The sequence below is a fragment of the Dreissena polymorpha genome, chromosome 4 (assembly GCF_020536995.1).
Source record: "Dreissena polymorpha isolate Duluth1 chromosome 4, UMN_Dpol_1.0, whole genome shotgun sequence".
Lineage (NCBI taxonomy): Eukaryota > Metazoa > Mollusca > Bivalvia > Myida > Dreissenidae > Dreissena > Dreissena polymorpha.
This window is the reverse complement of record NC_068358.1, coordinates 91436008-91463109: the sequence shown is the minus strand read 5'-3', so window position 1 is coordinate 91463109 and position 27102 is coordinate 91436008. Positions and strand designations below refer to the sequence as shown.

General features: G+C 33.9%; 2 protein-coding genes across 2 annotated transcripts in view; one reads left to right on the top strand and one right to left on the bottom strand.

The window, feature by feature from the left end:
* Positions 1-10890: 10890 nt before the first annotated feature.
* The window catches only part of LOC127879488 (uncharacterized), a 43590-nt gene continuing 27378 nt past the window's right edge, over positions 10891-27102 (bottom strand). Inside the window, exon 3 of the transcript XR_008049119.1 lies at positions 10891-11236. The gene's annotated coding sequence lies outside the window, so the exon portion shown is untranslated. The remainder of the gene's footprint in view (positions 11237-27102) is intronic.
* On the top strand, positions 15529-26015 carry LOC127879481 (uncharacterized). Its single transcript, XM_052426333.1, has 4 exons — positions 15529-16141; positions 21027-21461; positions 24338-24525; positions 25871-26015. Exons 1-3 carry the CDS (start codon positions 15891-15893, stop codon positions 24516-24518), a joined length of 867 nt encoding a protein of 288 aa, XP_052282293.1. The 5' UTR covers positions 15529-15890; the 3' UTR covers positions 24519-24525; positions 25871-26015.

Sequence of the window (27102 nt, the reverse complement as noted above, 5' to 3'; positions counted from 1 at the left end):
GGATAATGATAATCTAGAGATAATAGGAATACTGCAAAAACCATTTTGATAAAAGGCAAACACTACATAATCCATTAAAAAAAAAAAAAAAAAAAAGAGCATCTAGTCACATTAAGGTCTCATTGGCCATCGTGCTATGATGTATAATATGACCTTATTTTCTCCCCGAAGGGTCACAGGGGCAGGTCGATACATCTGTAGTCGAGAAGACGCTGGACGACCTGTAAATAAATCTCAAATACACACACAAATCTTTGCGTGATTGTCCGTCCCGCTAGCGCAGTGGTAAGGACGTTCGTTCTTTCTTTCACTTTACGACCACCTGTTCGATTCCCGCTCCCGGCGCAATGTTATAATTTTGTATGTTTTTGTGGTCACCATTCCTGACAGTTGTTTTTTTTTCCGGAAAATCTCATTACCCCCCCCCCCCCCCGCAGCATTTGACCATATAAAAAATTAAAAAGTATTTCAGTACAAAACAAACAGCTGGAAATTGCAGCTATCATTCAAAATTCGTCCCAACTGTCGTCAATCTAATCTTATTAGGTAGGAGTGCTGGACGCACTCCGGGTCCCAACATTATGCAGCCTCAGCGCGGAGATAACTCATTACCTTGGAAAAACACAAATACACCACTGGGTGCAGCCTAGGCGCGTATAGACTCAAACAAGGCAACAAACTCAAGTGCGGGCACAATCATTTAAAATTTACATATTGAATACGATATTTTAACAGAAATTACACAACCACCTAAGTGTACATACCATGTTTGATATTTCGTTCGATTGTTAGATTTCAAGCATATACATGTATAAGGTCATTTCGCTATTAGTTAACTTATCCATATGTTCGTGGGCGAACTCGGATAGTCAAGTGCTCATACGATTGAGCTCACATGGTCCGGCTATGTGCTCATACCTACTTTCGAGAATCATCATGAATGTATTGCCATACTTAATGAACAAGAATGTGACCCGCCTCCCAGTTTCGCTCAATGGGTCAAGTTACCCACGGGTACTACTCCCCGTACCCCTAAACTTTTTTTCGTACCAAAATGTTTCGTACGCAAATTTTTTTCGTACCAAATTTTTTCGTACCCAAATTTTCGTACCCAAATTTGTTATCGTACCCAAATGTTCGTATCAACATACACAATTGTGGTGATATAGAATAAACTTAAATTGACGTTTATATCCAATCCTCTTCAAAAGCATCGTCACACCAGTACTGCCAGTAAGTACTTTGATTACTTATTAATATCATAGGAGGTTTTGGGGGATTCCGATAATGACGTCAGGTTTTTCACATGCGCAAGTTTTTGACCGTCACAGACAGAGGCCATTTCGCTATTGTTGCATTTGATGACACCGCATCGTGATACGGTTACCATAACAATCTCTATTTGGCACATCTTCGCGAACCACTTTTTAAGAACAAAAAAATATTCAGAAATGGAATGTCTGTAAAAACTTACCTTGTTACAGATTAAATAAATCCTCTGATAAATGTAATTGTTCTTTATTTAATTGTGGCAGGTCAATAAACACAATTTATTATGCCTTCATGTCATCTCTTGGCATATTGAGCAGAACTTTAAGCCAAAGTTTAAAGCCAATAACTAAACAGTTGCTTTAATAAAATATTTTAACATGTTTAAAACAATGCTTGCCACCATAGGATGGCATATGCCCCCTTTTTTCACATTTTTCGAAACCTAAACGCAAAGTGTAACGGAAAGACAGACGGACAGTGCAATCACTATATGCCCACTTTCGGGGGCATACAAAAAGGACATTTGTCCGGAAATGGATGAACATGAACTACATAGTATTATAGTATATATACTAGCCAGTTTTAACATAATAATAACTGTTATTTAACGGGTACTGGCAATGTAACCTCTGCTATTACGTTTAAAGATCGTACGTTACTGCAGTGTTCGAAATATCATGAAAACAAGCAATCACGTTTGATCACAATAGGGATATAAAATACTTGCGTAAAATAAATTAAAAGTATAGATTTATGGTATCATTAAATGCTAGATTGTTGTCACTCATTATCACTAGTAAACAGATTTCAATATACAAGTACATGCAAAGACAGCTCAATTTGTAAAATATGCAGTTTTTTTTTTCATATATACGCGCGGAAAACCCCTTGTCAGGACCGTGAAACCGGCATTATTATTTATTGACCTTTTTGCAATTCCATAAAGCGTACTTTTAATTTAATTGTATGCTTTATTGAATGGCAAAAGGTCAATAAATGGTAGGTGATTACGATCGAAAAAGACACGTTAAGATGTAGACTTTGTACAAAAGTGTATTTCGTTATTTATCTCCACAAATAAGGCCGATTTATTCCTAGTTTACACACTGCACAGGCTAATCTGGGATAACAATGTACGCACCAGCATTATGACCAGTTTTCTCAGAACGCGACACAATTATGTTAATGATTCATTTTATAGTTTGTTAATTTCATTGACTACAAATTTGTATTACACTTATGTCTACCTTGAGGTTGTTGGACATAGTATAATTATGTTACAAATATAGTGTTTTCTGTAAACAGTATTTGAGTGTGGTCCCAAGAGTATGATATAGCTGAGATCACTGTCAAATTCTTGCTTTAACTTATATTCTTATGGGCCCGTTTCATCAAACATCGTACGACAAATTTAGAATACGATACGAATTTCAAAGAAACATTATTTTAACAGACGCGAAGCATATTTTTTGCTTATTTCAAGTAAAATCATTATTTCATCATTTTCTTACCGATGGCTTATATCTTGCGGAGCTATTTTTTCAACAGCTTGTCTATTTTTAGTTTTTAAATTAAAGTTATAAATTAAGATTGTCGTACGATCTTTGATGAAACGGTCCCATAAAAATATAAGTTAAAGCAATAGTGAAAGAGAATGTGGGAAAATGTAGCTAGAAATGGTTTTGAACATGCATAATTGTGGCGTGTTCTGAGAAAAATGGGCATAATGCTTGTGCGTAAAGTGACACTTTCCGCCTTATCTGGACTTTCGCTAAGAAGAGACATCATTGAAACGAAACATTCCATAAAAGCGGAAATTATCGTCCCTTATTAGCCTGTGCGGACTGAACAGGCTAATCTGGGATGACAATTTACGCAACAGCGTTATGTCCAGTTTTCTCAGAACGCGAGACTATTATGTTTATGATTCATTTTATAGTTTATTTATTTAATTAACTACAAATTTGTATTACATTGTGTCTACCTTGAGGTTGTTGTACAAAGTATAATTATGTTACACTTAAATTATTTTCTGTTAACGAACAAATGCTTTTGTATCGAATACTGTGCATCAATATTGTTTTCTACCCAATGTTTTCTTATAGGGATCACTTGTCCGTCGTTTGTCTCGTTAAAAAGTATTAATAGCATCAGTTTGAAACTTTATACATTAATAGACCTCATTGAGTGGGAGTGCGTCGATAAAGAACTCTTAGCATCCCGCTTTGTTAAATTATTTTTAATTAATGCATAACCATTATTCTTGTATTAGTTAAGTTAAATTGTCATAAAAAAATATTGACATGTCATTTTTCCATTTTTCTTTTTTGTGTAACGTTTTGAAAATAAAGCTTTTATTTGTTGTGATTATTATTATAATACGGATGTTTTAGTCCGGTCTGTTTCCAAATCGTTACGATGGTAAAGTGGTATAGGAGAGGTTGAACATATGATTTTGATTAATAAAGGATTTATATTATTAAACTAGTGTTTTTTCATATTTATCAATGTATGTGGTTCCGTAAATAAATCGGAACTATCCACTTCCGGGTTAAGAAATTGAGATAATTTAGCGATTACATCCATAAATTTGGTAATAAAACGACAACATGAATTAACAACTAGTATTATTACTGTATATATTCAACAGTTAGATAATAAATGTACATTCCGCGCTTGTTAACCCCAGTTTAAGACTTTGAACCGCAGTTTACACTCTTGAACTCGGGTTTAAGGAATTAATGTGCAAACGGCACTTTGAACTCGGGTTCAAAATTTCTTAACTATATAATTAACTGTTAAATAATTAATGTGCATTCCGCGCCTCTTAACCGCAGTTTAAGACTTTGAACCGCAGTTTAAAGTCTCTTAACCCTATAGTTAAGAGAGGACCAATGAAATCGCGGCATTTACCTTCTATATATAGCTAATTGTGGTTTAAGCTCCGCTGATTGGTTGTCTCTGAATTATGTAGATAAGAGATTTGTATCTATTTTTAGACACACTTTGAACTGCGGTTCAAACTCTTGAACTCGGGTTTAAGGATTTAATGTGCAAACGGCACTTTGAACTCGGGTTCAAAGTCTCTTAACTCTATAGTTAACTGTTAAATAATTAATGTGCATTCCGCGCGTCTTAACCCCAGTTTAAGACTTTAAACCGCAGTTGAAGACTCACTCTGGATCAGCAGACGATTTATTTCATAAATCAATCTCTGGGTTAATAGTCGCCATCTTTCGAACTACTTTCAAAAGTACAACAACAACAATAACAGTAGAAGACAATTTTAATTGCGAAAAGTTGAAAAATTGAGTACATGTGTCACGGTTGTTGAGTGGAATAGTATTATTTTCAACTGTGTACGAAGCATGTGAACTGGTAGTGAATAACCGAATTGTTGGTGGAAATGGAATTTAGAAATATATCTAATAATTCATCATTTTTCATGTCATGATCGTGTAGAATTATCATCAGCATCATTTCTGTGGAACATTGCAATATTCAAAATACAAGTGTTTCATAGCTATGGTGCTTTTGACATAGTTCACTAACCATCAAGACTGAAATGATTCATGCACACAGGTAAAGTAAATAATTGGATTTGTGCAGAATGTTTATTTTTTACAAATTATTATTTAATTTAACCAATTTATTTTAGATAGATTGCACTGAAACTCATAGTCTAAAGCTTAGTAAGACACTTAAGCCTGTTTTCTGAGAAGAAACAATACTTGTTCAGAGTATAGCAGGCTCATGCGGACTCTGGTTTATTTATTTGGCCTCGGCCTTTAACCTGGGTCGCTTTGATTTCAGGTGTTTAGCCCCCATATCAACAAGGCTTTCTCGACCCTATATGTACTTATTCATATTGTTTAAAGATTTTGAGAACCCTCGCTCAGTGCCAGTGGGGATAAAACAGGGACCTTCTTATAGCTAGATGAATGCATCAAATATGCCAGCAACACTTTATAATCAATAACTTTATAATTGATGATTCTGTTCTTTTAACTACATTACTAATTTACCAAAACAATGTGATGTTACGTAACATAGATTAATACATAAATTAATTATGTATCCATATATAACATAAACATTATATTATATTTAATTACAGATAGACATTAGGTTGATTTCTTGCATGTAGAAACTGGTTCAAATTGCCGGGTCAGTTTATCAAGAGAAAGTAAACATGACCTATCCCTGCACTCATTGTACAGTTCAATAAGTCAACATGGTGAAAGATCAAAGATAATTTATATCTTAAGTCTGTATGTTTAACGAGGCATTTATTTGATGGAGTGACCAACACTGTTGACATAAGGGATTTAGGGTGATGCTTTGTTTGCATTTAAGACTTTATATCACCATGTTTGATAAGCGTGTAAAAACCTGAATATTAGTCTCTCAGTACAGTACATTAAGATAGTCAGTTAAGGAGACTTGGTTTGGGTTTCGAGGAGAACGGATCGGTAAAGATCCAATCATGTAGCTATCAGACTGTATTTGTATAACCAAAAATATTAAGTATGTTAGACATTAAATTGGACTAAAAACTGATACGTGGTGTTGTTGAATATTTTATCCTACATTATGCAGAGACATGCGTGACACGAGAAAATGGTAGTTAATGCAAATCTCGTCATCTTGGCAAAACGCGCATGACGAGATATCGAATGATATGCTACACACCGGTAATTAAAGAGTAATGAACATTGTTAGTAACTATGTGTCGTCCATGAACTATGAACGATTACGTGACAGTGAAACACATTTTTATGCTCCCAAAGGAGGGCATATAGTGATCGCACTGTCCGTCTGTCTATCCGTCACAGTTTGCATTTAGGTTTCGAAAAAATGCTCATAACTTCTATGTCGCTTCAGATGTAACATTCATATTTGGTATGCATGTGTATATGGACAAGGCCTTCCCATACACACACAAATTTTGACCCCTTTGACCTTGAACTTAGGGTCGGCGTTTAGGTTTTGAAAAATGCTTATAACTTCTATCAAAGCGTTTATCGGGGGCGTATGTCATCCTACGGAGACAGCTCTTGTTTTTGCTACTGTCCTCTGCACAAACCATGATATATCTGCATATATGCATCCAACCAAATCAGTAAAACTATTTGTCACTTAATTACAGTAAACTTATTGCATGTTAACTTTTCAACAATATATATATATATATATATATATATATATATATATATATATATATATATATATATATATATAATTATATATAACAGATCTTGAAAAAAACACACATCAAACTTCAAATTGTTTTAGTAAATTATAGGCTTTAATTGGTATTGTGACATTGACAACACTCATGCATGCAACTATACGATTATACAACTATGGAACACATTATTCATGAGAAATTCCAATACATCAACATCAGGGCTTTTTTTCCTTCTTTAGGACACGCCGAAAAACGGCCCTTTCCCCTCGGATTTTTTTTCCCCCTCAGCTGGTTAATTTTCCCCCAGATTTCATTTTTTTCCCCTTTAAAAAAAATGTGTTTTTTTAACTTTAAATACATAAGTTAACCTAATCCAGTGTAGAAAAAATAACATATTGCATAATTAAATTATCTGTTGCCTTGAATTTGTTTTAAAAACAGCAAAATATGTTAAATTGATAATTTAAGACTTTCCTTATTTTCCCCAAAATCTGGAATTTAGCGTGATTTTTTCCCCAAAATCCGGAATTTCGCGCAATTTTTTTCCCTCAAAAAAGGCCAGGCTCTTTCCCCTAAATCAGATAAAATCCCCTGAACATAACGTCTCAGATTTAAGGCAGATAATGTAGTGCTTTTTTGCTGCCATTTTTACTATTACACATTTTTTCATTTTATGTTATGTTGCATTGATCTTGTTTCTAAATTAACCAAGCAATCATGTTAAACTTTTGAAGAAAGATGTTGTCTGATAAATATTGAAAATATAATCACTACAACATGAACAAAATTCAGTTGAATACTGTGACCAAGGAAGATTTGCCAAAGAGCAATTCAGATCATGATTTAAATTAAATACAAGTAATATGAAAGTCTGCCTATTGGATCCCAGTTATGACTTATTTGTCAAATCTGCACATTAATTTGCCCTTGGCCATGTAGAATTGGGGACTAAATACCATCAAGTCATGTAAAAAGGAGCAGGGTATAGCACGCTGCTATTGGTCTCTTGAGCTTTCACATGAATTTTACGGGTAATTTTCATACAACAAATGATATTATACAGTGTAATGATAAAGCATTATGAGCACAAATTATATCTCTTACTAGTGGTGCAAAAATCAATTAAGTGTCACATTTCAAAAGAAAATTTATATAAAAAGGTATTATTAATTGTTAAAACGTTATAAAAGGTTATTTCAATTCACTAAAGCATTTAATTACAAGAACAAGTGCATTTTATGTCCATTACAATACATGTAACAGTATTGGCATTGTATTTATCTGCATTTGATGTGCATTTAATACACTTAAAAATGCAGACCAGGCACACTTCTAACAGAAACAAATGTATTTTTTTCTGCATTTTTCCAGCATTAATACTCTTCAAGTGTATTTTTTATCATCCCAAATACACTTTACCAGGAAAAAGGTATGTTAAAATGCATTTTTAGTTTGTTTTAAGTATATTTTCAAATGCATTAAGACACTCTTTTGCAAAAAATGTTGAACAAAAACTTGAAAATATTTAATATACTAAAGTGAAGTAATAATTTAAGTTTTGTATGAGCATCAAAAACAGTGTCAAATTCATACCAGTGCCTATTTAGTAGCAGTAGGCCTTATATGGTCTACTTGTGGTAGAAATAATGCATTTTGTATAATACAACATACATAAATTAAAAAATATAGCTGCCCATACAGTTCAATACAATGTTCAATTAACTACACTATGCAAAGTTGAAATATGACATCAAGCTTGGAATAATCTTTTCAATAATGTATAATATGCTGTTTTAATTTATAAGTGAAATAGACACTTGCATATAAAAACTGATTTTACATCAAAACTAAATGTTTTATTTGATTTTTAGCTCCACTGGCCAAAGGTCCTGTGTCCATCGTGCGTCCGTGCATTAACTTTTCCTTTAAACATCTTCTCCTAAACTACTGGTCCAATTCTGATGAAATTTCTTAGGAATGTTCCTGGGGTGAACCTCTTTCAAATTTGTTCAAATTATGCCCCTGGGGTCATATTTGACTCTGCCCCGGGGGTCACAAAATTGAAAACTTGCTTATATAAGGCCTATTTTGTGAAAACTTTCAAAATCTCCCGTCCATAACCATTGGGCCAAGGGCTATCAAATTTGGTATGTAGAGACATCTAATAGTCCTCTACCAAATTTGTTCAAATTATGCCCCTGGGGTCAAATTTGACCCTGCCCCAGGGGTCACAAAATTGAACATATGCTTATATAGGGTATATTTTGTGAAAACTTTACAAATCTTCTCGTCCATAACCATTGGGCCTAGGGCTACCAAATTTGGTATGTAGTGGCATCTTATAGTCCTCTACCAAGTTTTTTCAAATTATGCCCCTGGGATCAAGTTTGACCCTGCCCCGAGGGTCACAAAATTGAACATATGCTTATATAGTGCCTATTTTGTGAAAACTTCAAAAATCTTCTTGTCCATAACCATCCGGCCTAGGGCTATCAAATTTGGTATATAGTGACATCTAATAGTCCTCTACCAAATTTGTTCAAATTTAATCCCTAGGGTCAAATTTGACCCGGCCCCGGGGGTCACAAAATTGAACATATGCTTATATAATGCCTATTTTGTGAAAACTTAAAAAAAAATCTTGTCCATAACCATTAGGCCTAGGGCTACACAATTTGGTATGTAGTGACATTGTATAGTCCTCTACTTAGTTTGTTCAAATTATGCCCCAGGGGTCAAATTTGACCCTGCCCCGGGGGCCACAAAATCAATTATATGCTTATATAGTGCCTATTTTGTGAAAATTTTAAAACTCTTCTTGTCCTTAACCATAAGGCATAGGGCTACCAAATTTGGTATGTAGTGACATGTAATAGTTCTCTACCAAGTTTGTTCAAATTATGCCCCTTGGGTCAAATTTGACCCTGCCCGGGGTCACAAAACTGAACATACGCTTATATGGGGCCTATTTTGTGCAAACTTTTAAAATCTTCTTGTTCTTAATTATAGAGCCTAGGGCTACTAAATTTGGTATGTAGTGACATCTAATAAACCTCTACCAAATTTGTTCAAATAATGCCTCTGGGGTCAACTTTGACCCTGCCCCAGGAGGTCACAAAACTGAATAAACGCTAATAAAGCGCCTATTTTGTGAAATCTTTAAAAATCTTCTTGTCGAAAACCATTCGGACTACGGCTACCAAATTTGGTATGCAATAACATCGCATAGTCCTCTACCAAGTTTGTTCAAATTATGCCCTTTGGCTCAAATTTGATCCTGACCCGCGGGTCACAAAATTGAACATTATATACGCTTATATCTTGCTTATTTTATGAAAACTTTAAAAATATTTTTGTCCTTAACTTTAGGACCTAGGGCTACCACATTTTGTATGAAGTGAGATATAGTAGTCCTCTACAAAGTTTGCTCAAATTATGCCCCTGTGGTTAAATTTGACCCAGCCCAGAAGGTCACAAAAGTGTACATGTGCTTAAATAGGGCCTATATTTAAGTATTTGCACATGCAGAGAAATTTGTTTCAGCCTTTTTTTCAGCAGTGGAGCGATACAGGGCCATAATGGCCCTCTTGTTTAAATACTCAAAAAATGAAACCGTGTTCATGCTTGCATGAACACAGTTTATAAATGCTGTCAGAATAATAAAATATGCAATTACTATAAATACAAATGCCAGGGAAAAGTGCTTTTGTACTAAAAAATTCGAATGACTATTACAATAATACATTCTGAATACTTTGGTATGTAATTAACAATTTTGTCTGAGAAAATCACTAAATTTTATATATTTATTCAAATTCACATAAATCATATATCAAAAACACATAATTACTTCAAATCCTTTCACACAATACTGAAAAAAATGCACAGTTTCTGATTGTTATTGATTCTTTATTAATTTATACATGTACCATTTTTTAATCTTGATGCATCCTCAATTGTATTTTGCACATCTTAATCTGTTTTAACAATTATAATATAAAGATTAAGGCTGACTCAGTAAAATAATAATCCATGATTTCTGCAGTACTTGCAGACAAACTAGGAATACTGCTGTAATATCATCTATCTATCTAATGGGATATTAATTTGGCTTCAATAGAAAAAAATCAAAGCATACACATGTATATAATGTGTATGTATGTATTTATTTATATATATATATATATATATATATATATATATATATATATATATATATATATATATATATATATATATATATTAGTTAAACTTAAATTGATTGACCATCGATAAAAAGATACAATAATATATGTGTATATATATATATATATATATATATGTGTATATATATATATATATATATATATATATATATATATATATATATATATATATATATATATATATATATATATATATACTTGTGAAACTAAAAATTTAAAATGTATGTTTCTATTACATCATTTAGGACTTTTATTTTCAGACAAAGTAGAGTGAAGCTTAAAACAGTATCCAATTGTAACAGTCAATTTTGGGAAAATAAACCTTATAATTATTTTCTGTGTTGGTCAATGTCATAATAGGTATAAAATGTATATTGAACTGGAAGTTTTCTTTATTTTAAATGATAACATTTGCTTGGTCAGCCATAATTGTCACAATCAAGTGGTCTTTTTACACTGTAGTTTTCTCACTGACTATGGGTTTGTTCTGAGAATGAGCCACACAAAGTATTGTTGGGGAGATGAGTTGTCAATTTTATGTTTATCAGTCTTTCATAATCCAGTATACCTGTAAAAAGTGAATTTGTAACTAATAATCACACAATATACACAATTAAAATTGTATGCATTTAGATTTATTTAGTACTGCACATTAATCATTTTCCAAAAATATGTAGCAACATTATATTATATAATGCTGCAATACTAAAGCAATTTACTAATTAAAGGTCGCTGATGTGTAATGGATGTGGTGTCCACCTAATGATCTGGAGGTCACTGGTTTGATCCCCAGTGTGGGAGCATTCTTAAGAAATCTCCAAGAGACACCCAAGTACTGGTTCTAGGCCCAGGAAACGAACTCAAGAGCATTTCACATACATGTATGTAGTTAGTACTTTAAATTTAATCGAACTAAAATTGGATAAAAATTAAAAACTGAAACCCTTATTAATACATTTTATTTTGAATCAAGCAAATGTGGAAATTCATTAAAAATAATGAGAAAAATTTAAAAATTCTACTTTAAAGTAATCATGATAATTTAGATTATTTTCAGAATATTTAATGATGATAATGATACAATTATATATTACCTAAATGATAAAAATAAAACATGTAATGTTAATTTATGAAAAAAACGTTTTAATTTTATCAATATCATGGTAATTACAACTAGATACAGGCAATTAGATCACAAACGTGCATTAATTATATTATTGATCAACCCAGACATTTGTAGTGATTTATGGTCACTATTTTGATTAACGCTCTATACATGACCTGTCATAAAAGGTATTTTTAACCAGTACTACAATCGGCAATGATAGTCTGAATTGCATACATATTCCACCGTCTATTATCGATTCGCTTCCTCAAACTGAACAAATATTTAATGTTTACATCGCGAAACGTAATGCATCTAGTTTCACTTTCGGTTTGGTTGGTTTTGTAAACACCGTAATTTCATCTTAAAAATTGGATGATAGGGTGATTAAATAATAATGGAAAAGTAAATCACTTGGATAATTGGTCAAAATGCAACACAAATGAACGTTAATAGTGCTCTTAATATCAAAGTTTCGGTAAAAAGTTTGGCGCTAGTTCAACGCGCATCGTATACAGCCTCATAACAATAGACTGACAACCTTTGGGTAGTAAAGTAGTAATACAAGGCAATATGGCGACCGTTAGCCACGAGGCCTATCTTACGGAGGAATCCGAGATAGCCGATGTATCACGATTGTTGAAGACTTTGAAAAATAGGTTAAGACTTTTAGGTGTTTGGTTGTCTCTGCACATTAATTATTAACCAATTTCGTCATGTGATATTGTTTTGTTCCTGGCGCATTTCTATCAAGATAGCGGCGGATGAAGTTAGTGAATTATTACGTACGCTTGAAACAGCATTCCAAGATATAGATAGAAAACTTCAAAGTGGTTTTGCAGACAACGCAGACTTCGTCAAAAGTGTGAGGTTATTGCAGAAAATAAGGTTATATTTATATATTTTCTTTGTGATCCTTTTATGGTATAAATCTGATAGAAATACCCCTAACCGAAATACAGTCGATTCGGATTAGTGTACAGTATGTCAATCAGCTCTGGAAAATCAGCAGTTCCGATAAATTTGTATTTAATTTTCCATAATGCCCCACTAAAAACAAAATGATAAGTGTCTAAGGTATACATTAGGTAAAGGAATAAAGTTACAACGTTTTAGTAAGAAAGCTTTTGTATTATGCTTACAGGGGGGGGGGGGGGGGATAAATGCAGCAAAAAGTTAACCAGAACTGATTGAATGAGTTATGTTTTGAAATGCGCATATGGAAATAGAAGGCTTTATTATTTTCAAATACAAAAATTGCTGATTGAAAACAAATGCCATGATAATGTTTTGAAATACAAATTCTGTAAGTTGAATGATTTTAAATAATTTTCCGAAAAAGTGAACTTAAATTGGCTATTTTTGACAAAAAAATGCATATGCCGTCTGGCCTAACCTGTTATCATACAAAATAAATTTTACCCTTTATTTTTACATCATCTCACATTGACACTAAATCCCGAAAGAAATTATTGTGGACTGGACTTGTGAATTAACGTTTTTTGCCAGGTTATTCTAAACTGGTTGACTGACTGTACAGTCAAGTTATCATTACCGGATCATTACCCATAGCGCATCACTTTGATGTTGAAGACTATGCGTATCGCGATAAATAGTTGACATTTTTAGATGATATTTTGCACACAGCATCTTCAATGCCGTTTTTTTTTTAATGCATTGATTGAGTCGTAATTGGAGCTATTCGTTGTTTAACATTTTGGTATGTTTTGGCGACATGTATATACGACTTTGTTTACTTCCGTCTCGTTTCCAAAAAGAGGTTTAACATTATTCGCGGACACATTCTAAAACTCTGTTGAAAAGGAAAGAGTTTACGCATTAATTTAAAGGCCATTTAGTAGTCTTTCTCCCTGCAAAACTCCGTTTCAGTTTTGATTCGTGTTTAAGATTTTGCAACACCTTAAATGAAATGAAGAATTAGGGCAATAACGGATCAAGCGTGATAATATGCGTATTTATAACTGGCAATGTAACTTGGTCATTGTTAACAACACAGTTCATGTGTCGACAATTCAAATAGCATGTTAGATGCCCCCGGAGTGGTTTCGATCACGTGATCCGTTATGGCTACAACTGATCCGTTAATGCATGAATTCTGCGGCAAAAAAAAGGTATCACAAATACATTTTGCCTGCGATTAAAAATAAAACTATGTGCTGAATCAGTAAGCAAAGTAATATTTAATCAAACTGGTGTAAAAGAAGTCTTAAAACATTTATTGCTTTTCATCAGAACAACTTTATTACGCTACTGATCCGGTAATGGTAACTTGACTGTATAACGGATAGCTAAGCCTAGTGACTTCGAGCCTCATTGCAACGGATGCATAATGCATTCAGTATTTAAATCATTAAACCTCGAAAGACAAATGTCTTTCTTATTGAAACATGCCAGCGGTTTTAAATTTCCAACAAATATTATTTGTTTACAGCGCGAATGTCATGGTACACTGATTCAGCCATTACAGGATCGCTTATTTCTGCGTTTAATAAGACCGAGTCCATGGAAATCGATTCACACTTGATGAAGTAATAGCTGTTCAAAGCGATGCACCCTATATTCGGGTCATTTTGAGTTGAATATTTGATAGTGAAAATAGTGTTTTCAGAGAAATTGATTTTTCGCTATAATTTGATATTTTTTTCATTCAAAATGATGTTTTTGACGATGCTGGAACAGCAGCGTCCAAGGTTTGATAACCAGTAAAAAAAATATTCACAATGGCGACCTATGTAAAAGACCGAGCCAGTCCGATTGAGATAACTCGATTTTTCAGTTACTTCCCTTGGCATTCGCCACTGAGTAGGAGATTGCTCGTTGATTTTTCATTGATAACATTCTCATAGCAGAGTTGTCGTTCGTGTTGATAAAGGTAAATATTAATAGAACAGCATATCCTGGGGAAACAGATTCAATAAGTGTATCAGAACGTTAATTTCAAATTAGTAATTTTACATCCATTTTATTTTTATGGACCAATGAAATAACTATATATTTTCTCTATTTTATTTGATATTTGTTCTCGATTTAGTAAATAAATCGCGAATAAAAACATGTAAAATTAACTTTTTACGTGATCACAAAACTAAAGAATGCGAACGATTTCGAACCTGCAAATTGTAAACGCTGCACTGCTATGATATATATAGATAAAACAACATTTCTTTGCGTGATTGTCCGTCCCGCTAGCGCAGTGGTAAGGACGTTCGTTCTTTCACCTTTACGACACCTGTTCGATTCCCGCTCCCGGCGTAATGTTAATTAAAAAGTATTTCAGTACAAAACAAACAGCTGGAAATTGCAGCTATCATTCAAAATTCGTCCCAACTGTCGTCAATCTAATCTTATTAGGTAGGAGTGCTGGACGCACTCCGGGTCCCAACATTATGCAGCCTCAGCGCGGAGATAACTCATTACCTTGGAAAAACACAAATACACACACTGGGTGCAGCCTAGGCGCGTATAGACTCAAACAAGGCAACAAACTCAAGTGCGGGCACAATCATTTAAAATTTACATATTGAATACGATATTTTAACAGAAATTACACAACCACCTAAGTGTACATACCATGTTTGATATTTCGTTCGATTGTTAGATTTCAGCATATACATGTATAAGGTCATTTCGCTATTAGTTAACTTATCCATATGTTCGTGGGCGAACTCGGATAGTCAAGTGCTCATACGATTGAGCTCACATGGTCCGGTTGTCTCAGATAACAGATTTTATCTATTTTTAGACACACTTTGAACTGCGGTTCAAACCAAAGACCTATCAATATACATATGTATATTGATAGGTCTTTGTTCAAACTCTTGAACTCGGGTTTAAGGATTTAATGTGCAAACGGCACTTTGAACCCGGGTTCAAAGTATCTTAACTATATAGTTAACTGTTAAACCGTGGTTTAAGGAATTAATGTGCATTTCGCTTGCCATAGGGAATCGATAGGGTCGTAGAAACGCGTACCTGTCAAGGAAAGGGTTAAAGTAAGAGAACTGCATACGCCAGTGACTGAGTATAGAGTTAAATTGTGACAAAGTGGAGTAATAGGCTTCAACAGCTGTCTAGTAAAAATTTCTAGATTTCAAACATGCCTGTACTCAGTATAGAGGATTACAAGAGAAATTTTGTAAACGTCAACAAATATGGCAGATCTTCTTCAGATGGCTTGCCTAGACAAACCCTTGTTGTGTACAAATGCGAATGGGACATAGAGTGTGACAGACATTTCAACAAAGGCCAGATACCATGGTCAGTAATCAAGAATGAGGAAGATTGCCATGCGGAGACATATTTGTTGAATTCACTGAGGGAGAAACTGAAAACCTATCATTCATTCAGGTCAGTAAGGATTTTATTTAATTATTTTACATCTTCACAATCTTAAAGACAGTAACTGTACATTTGAAGTAATGTTATCGACATTTAAATACACTTTTCTGTGTTTCCTTTTTTGGTTCAGTAAGGTGATAACATACATTCAAGTATTAAGAGACTTCACCAAGTTTTTTTGATAGAAATGAAATTCTTTTTTTTAAATGTAAATATAAAAATTTTACTAAGTGGAAACAGATGATTTACTTAATAGGACAAATGACATAAGAGCAGTCACAGAACCAAATTGGAATAAAACAAGAAACCGTCGGGGACGGGTGATGCTCCCCAAAGGTTTTTTTCACAATATTGCAATATGACCTTATCGCGATGACGTCACAAAAGGGGCAGTCCCTTAGCGACGGTGAAAACAATGCCCTAGATACGGTCGATTTACTACGCTGATTGAGCACCTCTGCTGATATTTCGTCAATTGCATTCTTATTGGGAAGTCGATAGGTAATTAAATGGCCTGTAATTGGTGTTTAAAATGTCTTTTGACTATTATGAAGGGTTAGATTGCACTTCGAAAGCCCGATATAATAAGAAAATAAAACTAATTGGACTTAATGAATGTCCGCACAAATTGCAAGCTGGATGGTGGAAAAATGACCCGACCAAGTGGCCGATGATCGAGTACGGCGAAATTCATGATTAACTTTCTCACTGAGACACCGGGTAAATTCGTTTATTGTAATAATGGGAGTATCCTTGTAGATGTTGATGTAATGAGTATTGTCGTTCTTTTCAGGGTTCATTCATCTTCGAACATTATAATTATATTTCTACTATGTCAATTTATCATGCTAATGTGAAGCTGTAAAATACGTAGGGACATCTGGTACATGACTTACTGAAAGCCTTAGTTGTGTTCATTGTAATAAGTACGAGTGACAAATATTAAAATTAACACACATATATCTGTATAAATATTTGTTTTTCAAACATTTTTTACCCCCGTTGCTGTCAAACGTAATTTCTTTTTTATGATGTCGATCGTTTATTGTCGTAACATTAAATCTTAATACGGAATGACGTCTTTTTAATTAACTGATACACGCTAAATACATTACTTTTTTTTACGTAAATTTTATAATTATTAAATACTTTAATAAATTAATCGGGCTTGTATCTTTACGGTGTAAATTTCTAATTGGACATGATTTTATATTTGACCATATGTCACATATCTAATTTAAGCAACTGTTAAGTACATCGGCGTTAATTATTCATCCAAATGACTGCTTAATACTACCAGAAAGAGGAGACATGGTGGCATCTGTCGTGTTAAATGACACTGTCTGGACCACCCAGTGTGGTTTATGACACCTTCTTGTCAGTTAAGTTTGGACAATATTTGATGAAAACGAGATAATCGGATTATGCAAAACAAAGGGGCAATTAAACACCAGAATACAAAAGCTTACACGATTTTAAGACTGATGCAAACAATCAAATGAAAAATATTGCATTTAATTTAATTAAATGTTTATTTAAGGTGTCAACGTGTTTTATAAAGCAACTGTATATTCAATTATTTCGGCATTAAAAATTTGGCTTAAATGACTGCTCAGTATCATTAGAGATGACATAGAGGTATCATAAATTGTATTTAATGACCACATGTGGTTTATGCAGAGCCCCAAGTATAGGTCCCGAGCTGGCTTTATGACACCGTGTTTTCTTTGTCTGGACAGTATCCGATCATAACGAGATAATCGGTTTGTGATGAAGAAAGGGGCATTCAAATGCCTAACATGCGGAAACAAAGTGTTGAAATTGGTGTGAATTAAATAAAAACAATAACATTTATCATGAGAATTTATTTAATACGTAACAAGGTAATAAGGTAACAAATACAGAGGTTCAAATCAGCTATACTATATGATGCATATATTTAAAATTTATTGGTTGTTTGTTTTCATCCTTATTTGTGTTCGTTCATTAAATTAAATTTATTATGAAAGAATTTCTATTTCTGGGTATTTTTATTATAAAAAATAGTCGCGAAGATGTGCTTTAACTTAAGAAAATTGCGAGCAGTGTTAAATATTTCAATGCAAATAAAATGGCGACAGCGCTTTTGTTTTCACCGTCGTCAAGGGGCATGTAACTCTAACTGACGCAAGTGCCCGGATGTTGCGATAAGGTCAATATATTCAGATAAAAGGAAACGTCGTGAGGGCACAGTAGTTGGGGGGGGGGGGAAATAATTTTTTTATAGAAAATTTCAAAGGCAATAACTCTGTAAAAAATCATCCGACCAGAGCCCGCTCATAATATGCACATCTCCTCTTGGTAGTGAAGCTTCCCATAAAGTTTCATTGAATTCAGGTCATTAGTTGCTGAGAAATAGCCCGCACAAAAATTGTGCACAGACGGACGGACACACGCACGGACAGACGAAGCGGCGAATAAATTTTGGGGGAGCATAAAAATTGTACTACTCTGATTGTGATAAAACTTGAATTTTGACACTTAAAAGTATCAGTGCCTGATATGTCACTGCATTTTTTTGTAAAGAAGAGATGTGTTTGTCATAAACACAATGCCCCCTAATGCGCCCATTTGAAACCATATATTTGACCTTTGACCTTGAAAGATGACCTTGACCTTTCACCACTCAAAATGTGAAGCTCCACGAGATACACATGCATGCCAAATATTAGGGCTGCAACGGTTACCCGAAATATCCGATGATATCGGATCCAGCTTCAGATTCGCGGGTACGGATCCACCCCTAAAAATTTCGGTTCCGGATCTTTATTTTCATAGTTGTATGTAACCTAGCGCTGTTTTCACAAGTTTTGTTTTTTATACAGACTCGTTCTGTTTAAAAGATAAATCATATGTGTAATAGTCGATATTTATTGACGAGTGGCAGTCAAATAGCAGATCATTCGAGATCCTTAGGCTTTTATTGTCATGGGACATTTCGTAATGAGCCCCAAAAGCAAAACTAATTTGAAATCATGGAGGATCTACACATTACAAATGCAATTCCTAATGGCAATAAGTAAGTTTTCAATCCTCATTGTCTTTCTGAGTTGTATAAAAAACAACGGTAGTGGATCCAGTGCGGCTAGAAGGTGATTCAGGTAAATTTTGCATAATTACGTGACCTGTCAAATTGTGTTCCTGCATAATGTATTGTCTTGAAAGCATATTTCGTCATATACAAGTTTAAATGCTATCTTGTGATGCAAGGAACCTCAGTGCCCAGTGAGAGAATCTTCTCCACAGCAGGAGACCCTGTCAGTGCTCATTAAGGGCTTGCCTGGACCCGGGCAATGTTGATATGTTAATTTTTGTGAAAACAAACATCAAACTTATGAACAGTGAAAAGTGTATTTTAACAAGCAAACTATTAAGTGAATAAGTGTTAAGGTTTCGTTTTATTTGGTCATCGCTACAATGTTAAATGAGAAATGTGTTGTGTTTTTTTTAAATAAATGTTTAATGTTTTTTAGTCAAATTATACTTCTAAAACATTGATTACTTTAATTTAGACAGAAAATTCTAATTTTCTCTTATCTGAGGGATCCGGATCCGAAAAACTGCAAGAAACCATATTTGGATTCGGATTTGGATCCGAACAAATTTTTTGGATTCGTTGCAGCCCTACCAAATATCAAGTTGCTATCTTCAATATTGCAAAAGTTATGACCAAGGTTAAAGTTTAGTGACAGACACACAGACAGACAGGCCAAAAACAATACATCCCCGATCATTCGATCCGGGGGCATAAAAAAGTTATACAATCTTAGGTATAAATCATTATATTACGTGCAAAAGATAATGCAAATACAGAAAGTTTACTCTGTTACCTAACTGCTTTTTAAATTCTACATCATATACTTGGACATGAGACTAACCTAATTCTATGCAAAATGCATTATAAACCTGAGGATATATACAACATTTTGAATGTTCATAATGTAAACCTAACTGCTCTTTATTTAAATAATGAATTGTTTGTAAAAAATATATCTTTACTTGCAGTTTTGCAATGGTTTTCACATGTCATTATAATACTAAACATATATTAGGAAAACTGCAAACTATTTATTACTCATAAAACGTTGTTTTTTGCTTTCCTAAGGCTAGGCATTTTCCAAAATGTCAGTAACATTCAACAGACGCATTGTTTTAACCTTTTGCATGCTTGGAAATTTGTCGTCTGCTAAAATGTTGTCTGCTAAATTTCTAAAATTAGCATTTTCTTCGATTTTTTCAAAGAATAATATCAGAATAGCAAACAGTTTGGATCATGATGAGACGCCACGTTCTGTGGCGTCTCATCTGGATCCAAACTGTTGTCACAGGCCTTCAAAATTTGGTTCCCGCACTGAAAGAGTTAAAATGACTCATTGTCTAACAACATTTGTTTATGGTTCATCAATAAATGGTCATTCTAATGCCATTCATTCAATTGATACAATATATTTAATTAAGGTTACCAAATCAAGACTTTATGAATCATTTATATTTGTCAAGCACATACTGTGTTGACGATTAGATGATTTATTGTTTCTTTCAATATTTTTTCTGTTGATTTCAAGTACATTAAGAGTGTTCTGCTATTTTGCAAACAATTTTACACGAAATTTACAATCTTAAAAAATTGCATTTTGTTTGTTATTTTCCGAGATTGTCTGTCATCTTTAAATAAGTAATATTTAATTATATTTAACAAACTAACCTATTTTTTAAACATTTTTGAAAACCTCCCATTAAAGAACAAACACACATAAAAACTGATCAGTGCAAACTGGTTGCTTTTATGATAAGTGAAACATTATTATACTGCCCTCCTCTTTTTTTAAACTGAAACATAAATGTTCTTACTCAGATATGAAAACTTCCAAAATCAACAAGACGAATTGAAGAAGAATCTGCACGTGCACACAAAAAACGACAGATCTATAAAGCCTTTGGGCCACTTTTTTCTCAACATATATCTAAGTTATTCCCCCTGTGGGGATTGCGCAGATCAGCTGATAACCTTCGCCAATGAGTTCCATGATCAGTTAGATGTCCAGATCAACATTTCCTTCAGCACTTTTTACGAGCACACTAAGCCATCCAACTGGGTCGGTCTGCTAAGACTTCGCAATCCCATCATCAGAGTAGAGGACAGAATTTGCATGTCCATACTCAATGGCGCAGACAGTTGGGAGAAGTTCTTTAAAGAAATGGAGGTGAAAGGAACTAAAACATTATCGAAGTGGAAGGAAATAGCGACAACAAGCCTGAGACATGAAAGAGAGAAAGACGACAACAGAATGTGAGACTTATTTGAGCCTCGCTCTGTGCAAAGGGGTTTAATTCATGTGCCTTGAGTGTTGTCCTAGATTAATGCATGTGCCTTGAGTGTTGTCCTAGATTAATGCATGTGCCTTGAGTGTTGTCCTAGATTAATGCATGTGCCTTAAGTGTTGTCCTAGATTAATGCATGTGCTTTAAGTGTTGTCCTAGATTAATGCATGTGCAGTTAGGCTCATAAGGGACAACACTTTCCACATAAACAGGAGTTTTTCTAAGAATACACTTTTTTAAAGCGAAAAATATCATAAAAGCAGAAAGTATTGTCCCTGTTGTCCTTGCAGTCTGCACAGGCTAATCTGGGACTACACTGTATGCACATGCATTCAACCCCTTTTTCTCAGAGCGAGACTGATTTATTAAATTATTTGTTCTTTAACTGTTTGCTCTAATTTTAAAACCATTGTATATCTATGATTAAAAAACCTGACCTTAAATATTTTTGCACGTAGCTTATATTTTATAATTCATTTAAGCATCTAGAATTTCTTACACTAGTTAAATTAAATACCTTTGACATCAAGCATGTCATTATATATTGCATGATATAGAATGTGAAGAAAGCAAAAGGGGCTTTACTTAATTGTATATAATTTTATATATGATAACAACCCAAACAACCCCACATGCACAACTTAATATCATAAGGAACATGCCTGTAAGTTTGAATGTTGTATAATGAACAAGTTTGTGTAATTCATAATAAAAAAGTTTGAAAATGGGTACATACAAGTTAAAGGGGCCTTTTCACGTTTTTGTAAATTGACAAAATAAAAAAATCTATCAGGTTCGCAAATTTTCGTTGTAGTTATGATATTTGTGAGGAGACAGTAATACTAAACATTTACCATGCTCTAAAATATCCATTTTATGCATCTTTTGACGATTTAAAAACCTGAAAATTAAAAAGCGTTGCAACGCGAAAAGATTGAATAATTTGGTGAGTTCTGTTGTTGTCGTTATATTTTGTGATACTACGAGGAATACTTATATAAAGTAAAAAATACATCAATGATTGTATCAGCGGGGATGGCCAAGTGGTGATAGCGCTAAACTTTTACTCCAGGGGTCAGTGGTTTGAGCCCAGTTGCGAGTTACTTTTTTTTTTCTTTAATTTTATTATTGTTTTTTACTGGAGCTTTTTAGAACCAATGCTTACATTTATCAATATAAAGCATTTAATGACAAACTTCAATACATGCGAAAATCTGTGAAAAGGCCCCTTTAATAGAGTGACCATGTTGTTAAGTTAGTTAACTATCAAATATTATAAGTGAAGTGAACTATTTCTACATTTTTCATGGCGATTTACTTGGAACTTTAAATATGTTATCAAAAAGAAGTGCAGATGTGCCAAGACACAAGTTTTATATGAATTAATACCTTCTCCATTATTTATGTGACCTTGAACTTAGCTGCACAATAACCTTATCTTACTGCCATTTAAAATGGGTTTTGTGGAGCAATACATGTCCTCATTTCTTACATTTTGTATCTCATTAACTTAAAACTTGACAAAAGTCATCATCATGAAGTATGGATGTGAAAGGAACAATTTTATTAGATTCTTGGGTTATATATATCACCCCATTGGTGCAACAAGGTATGATATTCTTTTCTAATTTCACATGGTACCTTTATGAAATATTGGGGCGATACGGAACTTAAAGCCATGGGCACAGATTTCTTCTCAAAATGCTTTTTTTTCTCTAGAGATTAAATTTAAACTTTCTAAATGTGATCAAGATAATATGTGTTTGTGCAAGACACTATTTACTCAGAGCAGTGACCCACTTATTCCCGAGTTATGTGCCTTTGATCTTAGCCAATCGCAATGTGACAAAACATTATGGGGTATTACTAAGTCATGTTTTTTTTTTTAATTCAAAATTCTAGTTTAAAATGTCATTTAAATTTTGTGAAAACTTATAAAAACTTGCCACAAGAAACAGCACAAAGCTTGAAAAATATATATACAATGTTAAAATAACAAGGGCTGTTTGTAAAACATGCATGTCCCCCATATGTGCTGTCAGTTGTAGTGGCAGCCATTGTGTGAATATGTTTTTTGTCACGGTGAACTTGACCTTTGACCTAGTGACCTGAAAATCAATAGGGGTCATCTGCCAGTCATGACCAATGTGCCTATGAAGTTTCATGATCCTAGGCGTAAGCATTCTTGAGTTATCATCCGGAAACCATTTTACTGTTTCGAGTCACTGTGACCTTGGCCTTTGACCTAGTGACCTGAAAATCGATAGGGGTCATCTGCCAGTCATGATCAATGTACCTATGAAGTTTCATGATCCTAGGCGTAAGCATTCTTGAGTTATCATCGGGAAACCATTTTACTGTTTCAGGTCACTGTGACCTTGACCTTTGACCTAGTGACCTAAAAATCAATAGGGGTCATCTGCCAGTCATGATCAATGTACCTATGAAAATTCATGATCCTAGGCCTAAGCATTCTTGAGTTATCATCCGGAAACCATTTTACTATTTCGAGTCACTGTGACCTTGACCTTTGACCTAGTGACCTGAAAATCAATAGGGGTCATCTGCCAGTCATGATCATGATCCTAGGCCTAAGCGTTCTTGAGTTATCATCCGGAAACTATTTGGTGGACGGACAGACAGACGGACTGACAGACTGACATTTGCAAAACAATATACCCCCTCTTCTTCGAAGGGGGGCATAATAAATGTAAAGTTTAGGATGTGATTTTTGATCCTGCCTTTTAAAACTGACATTATTACTAATATTATATGTTCGTATTATTTTAACAACCCACAACTATGCTTATTAATGTTTCTTATTGTGTGTTTCCATTTTATAAGTTTCAGCATGCTTGATGGGCCAAAAGACGTGCCTCTGAAAGGGTGTTTAAAATTCTTCAGTGATTTCGACATTCACACACCATGTGTCTGGAGTCACAAGTGTTTGTGGTGTGAAAATATCCATGAAATCCCACACTTGTGCGATAAGTGGAGCCATGATGGCCATGAAGCTTCCACCTAACTTCAAGGTTCACCACTGAATTGTAATTAGCTTAAAGTTGGCACCTAACACCACACAACAGACCCCGCAGTGTTTTTTTTTTTCAAATACCAATAACTTTCCATTAGCGCTTCATGCTGAGGTGAGCCAAAAAATCATCTGAGGCAATGTTCAACACACCAGTTTTAATAGCCAAAGTACACACAGGATTGACAGAGAAAAAACCAAATGGTTCGAACTAAGCAAAAGTGTCCCAAACAAAGTCCACCATATTGTATGCAAGAAGCCGAATGATAAAAATTAATGTTCAAAATTCAATTTATTAGTTCTTATGCAAATGGAAAATGTTGGTGTTAATGGAATTATTTTATCCGGATTGACAACATTAATGTTTAAAATTGAAATTGTGATTAAATTGGAAAATTGCGCATATAAAAAGTGTAAATTATGTAATCAATGATAGAAACAGTAGGCATTTCTTCAACTATATTATGCATTAACAATTTTTTGTTGAGGTTTTGAATAAGAAATATGTATTTCACTAAATTTGAGAGCATGCAAGTTATTACATGAATTGTGTTATGTGATTTGTTGTAATGGTATTAATTTATGCTTAATCTTTGTTGAATATTTCCTGTGGTTACAGTAATTGATACAAAACAAGAGGGCCTGAAAAGCCCCAAAGTCACTCACCTGAGATACAAAGGAACTGACCTGTTCTGTGCAGCCTGATGTAATAAACGATGTCATTAGAAAAAATGTTCTGACCTACTTTTATGAAGAGTGAAAAATAAATGTAACTTTTAGAGTTTTAACAAGGTTTTACTATAGCCATATAAGGATAAATTCCCAGCCCCTTGGCGGCCACATTAGTTTAACAGACCAGAACCATTTTCGTACACATCCAAGATACCTTTTAAAAAAAATAATCTGACCAAGTTTCATGAAGATTGGAAATTAATGTGACTTAAAGAGTGTAAACAAGTTTTTACTTAAGCCATATAAGGAAAAATGCCACACCCCCTGATGGCAATGTTTTTAAACCAACCGGAACCAAGATATAATTGGAACAAAGTTTCATGAAGATCAGACAATGAATCATGTGGCCTCTAGAGTGTTAACAAGGTCTTACTATAGCCCTATATAGCCATATTAGAAAACAAGAGGGCCAAGATGGCCCTAAATCGCTCACCTGACTAACCTTGCTACATCAACTTAAATTCTATCAGACCCATATACACTGTAACTCCAATATAGTGCGGTCTGTTATAATGCTGTGTCCAATATAACGCAGGGGGTGCTTGGATCCCGTTTTTTCTCCAACCATCCATTTCTGATTCAAATATATGTTATGCAACTTCATGTATTTTCAGAAAATTCAAAGACAGCAGCGATCACAGCTTGATTGTTTTATCCGTCTGTGTAACTGATTTTAATCGATTAGAGGTTTAATGCCACTCGACAGCTAATTGGTGTTAATCTGTTGTGTAATGTCAATAAAGATGTGAAAACTCACAAGTCAGTGTTTATTGCATGTATTCCCTATCAGAGCGGTTCAGTGTGCTTATTTCAATAAGGTAAGTGCAAGCGGGATAATTATCAAATTAAAGTTATTCAAAACGATAAAAACATTTTTACTTTGATATGATTGCAGTTTCTATATTAAAGGAGCCGCATTGAAATATACTGCGCTCAGTATAAAACAAGTTTTTCTGTCATTTCATTATCATTCTAGTATTTAGTCATTTAATTCAGTTCGTGTACGAGAAATTAATGAAAAAAATACAAACGATTTATTTACATGCTAACGCAGTGTAATTGTTAACAGAGATTTACTTTTGCCCGGTATCAGAAAGTCCTTGAAAATCACGTTTTTTGCATGACGGCGTATGACGCAATTTGTACATGTATCGTATTGCATTCAATCTAAATTTAAATTTGCTTGTCCAATGAAAGCTCTGCCCCATAATGCACTGTTCTCTTTACACTTCTGAAAAATGGTGCAGGCATATAGTTGTGTTTACGAAATTCGTAAACATATTTTTCGTCATAAATGTTGAAGATAATTATTTGTTTAAGTGATTTTGTAACTATATTGGATTATCGGATTAATGTGCACATTATAAAATCGGTATGTATAATGTTATCGATAAGATTCGGTTGATATGCATGTATTTTTGGATGACAACACAGCATGCCTACAGGACCTATATTATAGGCTATACTATACATGTTTTTATAGCCTCCTGCAATAAATGAGCTCAAAACTTATAACGCGGATCCGTTTATAACGCTGTTGGCGTGGCTTGGACCCCGTCATCCGCGTTATATTGGAGTTAAAGTGTACAATCCCAAGCCAGATTTAATTAATTAATACATTCTGACAAAATTTCATTAATACGTGATGAAAACTGTGACCTTAAGGTTTGTTTTTCAAGAATAACGAGAGATGTGTTTGTCAAAAACACAATGCCCCCTATTGCGCCGCTTTGAAGCCATATATTTGACCTTGACCTTTCACCACTCAAAATGTGCAGCTCCATGAGTTACTAGCAACCCCTGTTAAATTTTAAAATTTGTCATACATAAGTTTTATTAATTTTGC

Excerpts from the sequence above, each read along its gene's own strand:
- LOC127879481 (XM_052426333.1), top strand. The coding sequence starts at position 15,891 with ATGCCTGTACTCAGTATAGAGGATTACAAGAGAAATTTTGTAAACGTC. Across the intron at positions 16,142-21,026 it reads AAAACCTATCATTCATTCAG|ATATGAAAACTTCCAAAATC; the intron begins GTCAGTAAGGAT and ends GTTCTTACTCAG. Across the intron at positions 21,462-24,337 it reads GAGAAAGACGACAACAGAAT|TTTCAGCATGCTTGATGGGC; the intron begins GTGAGACTTATT and ends CCATTTTATAAG.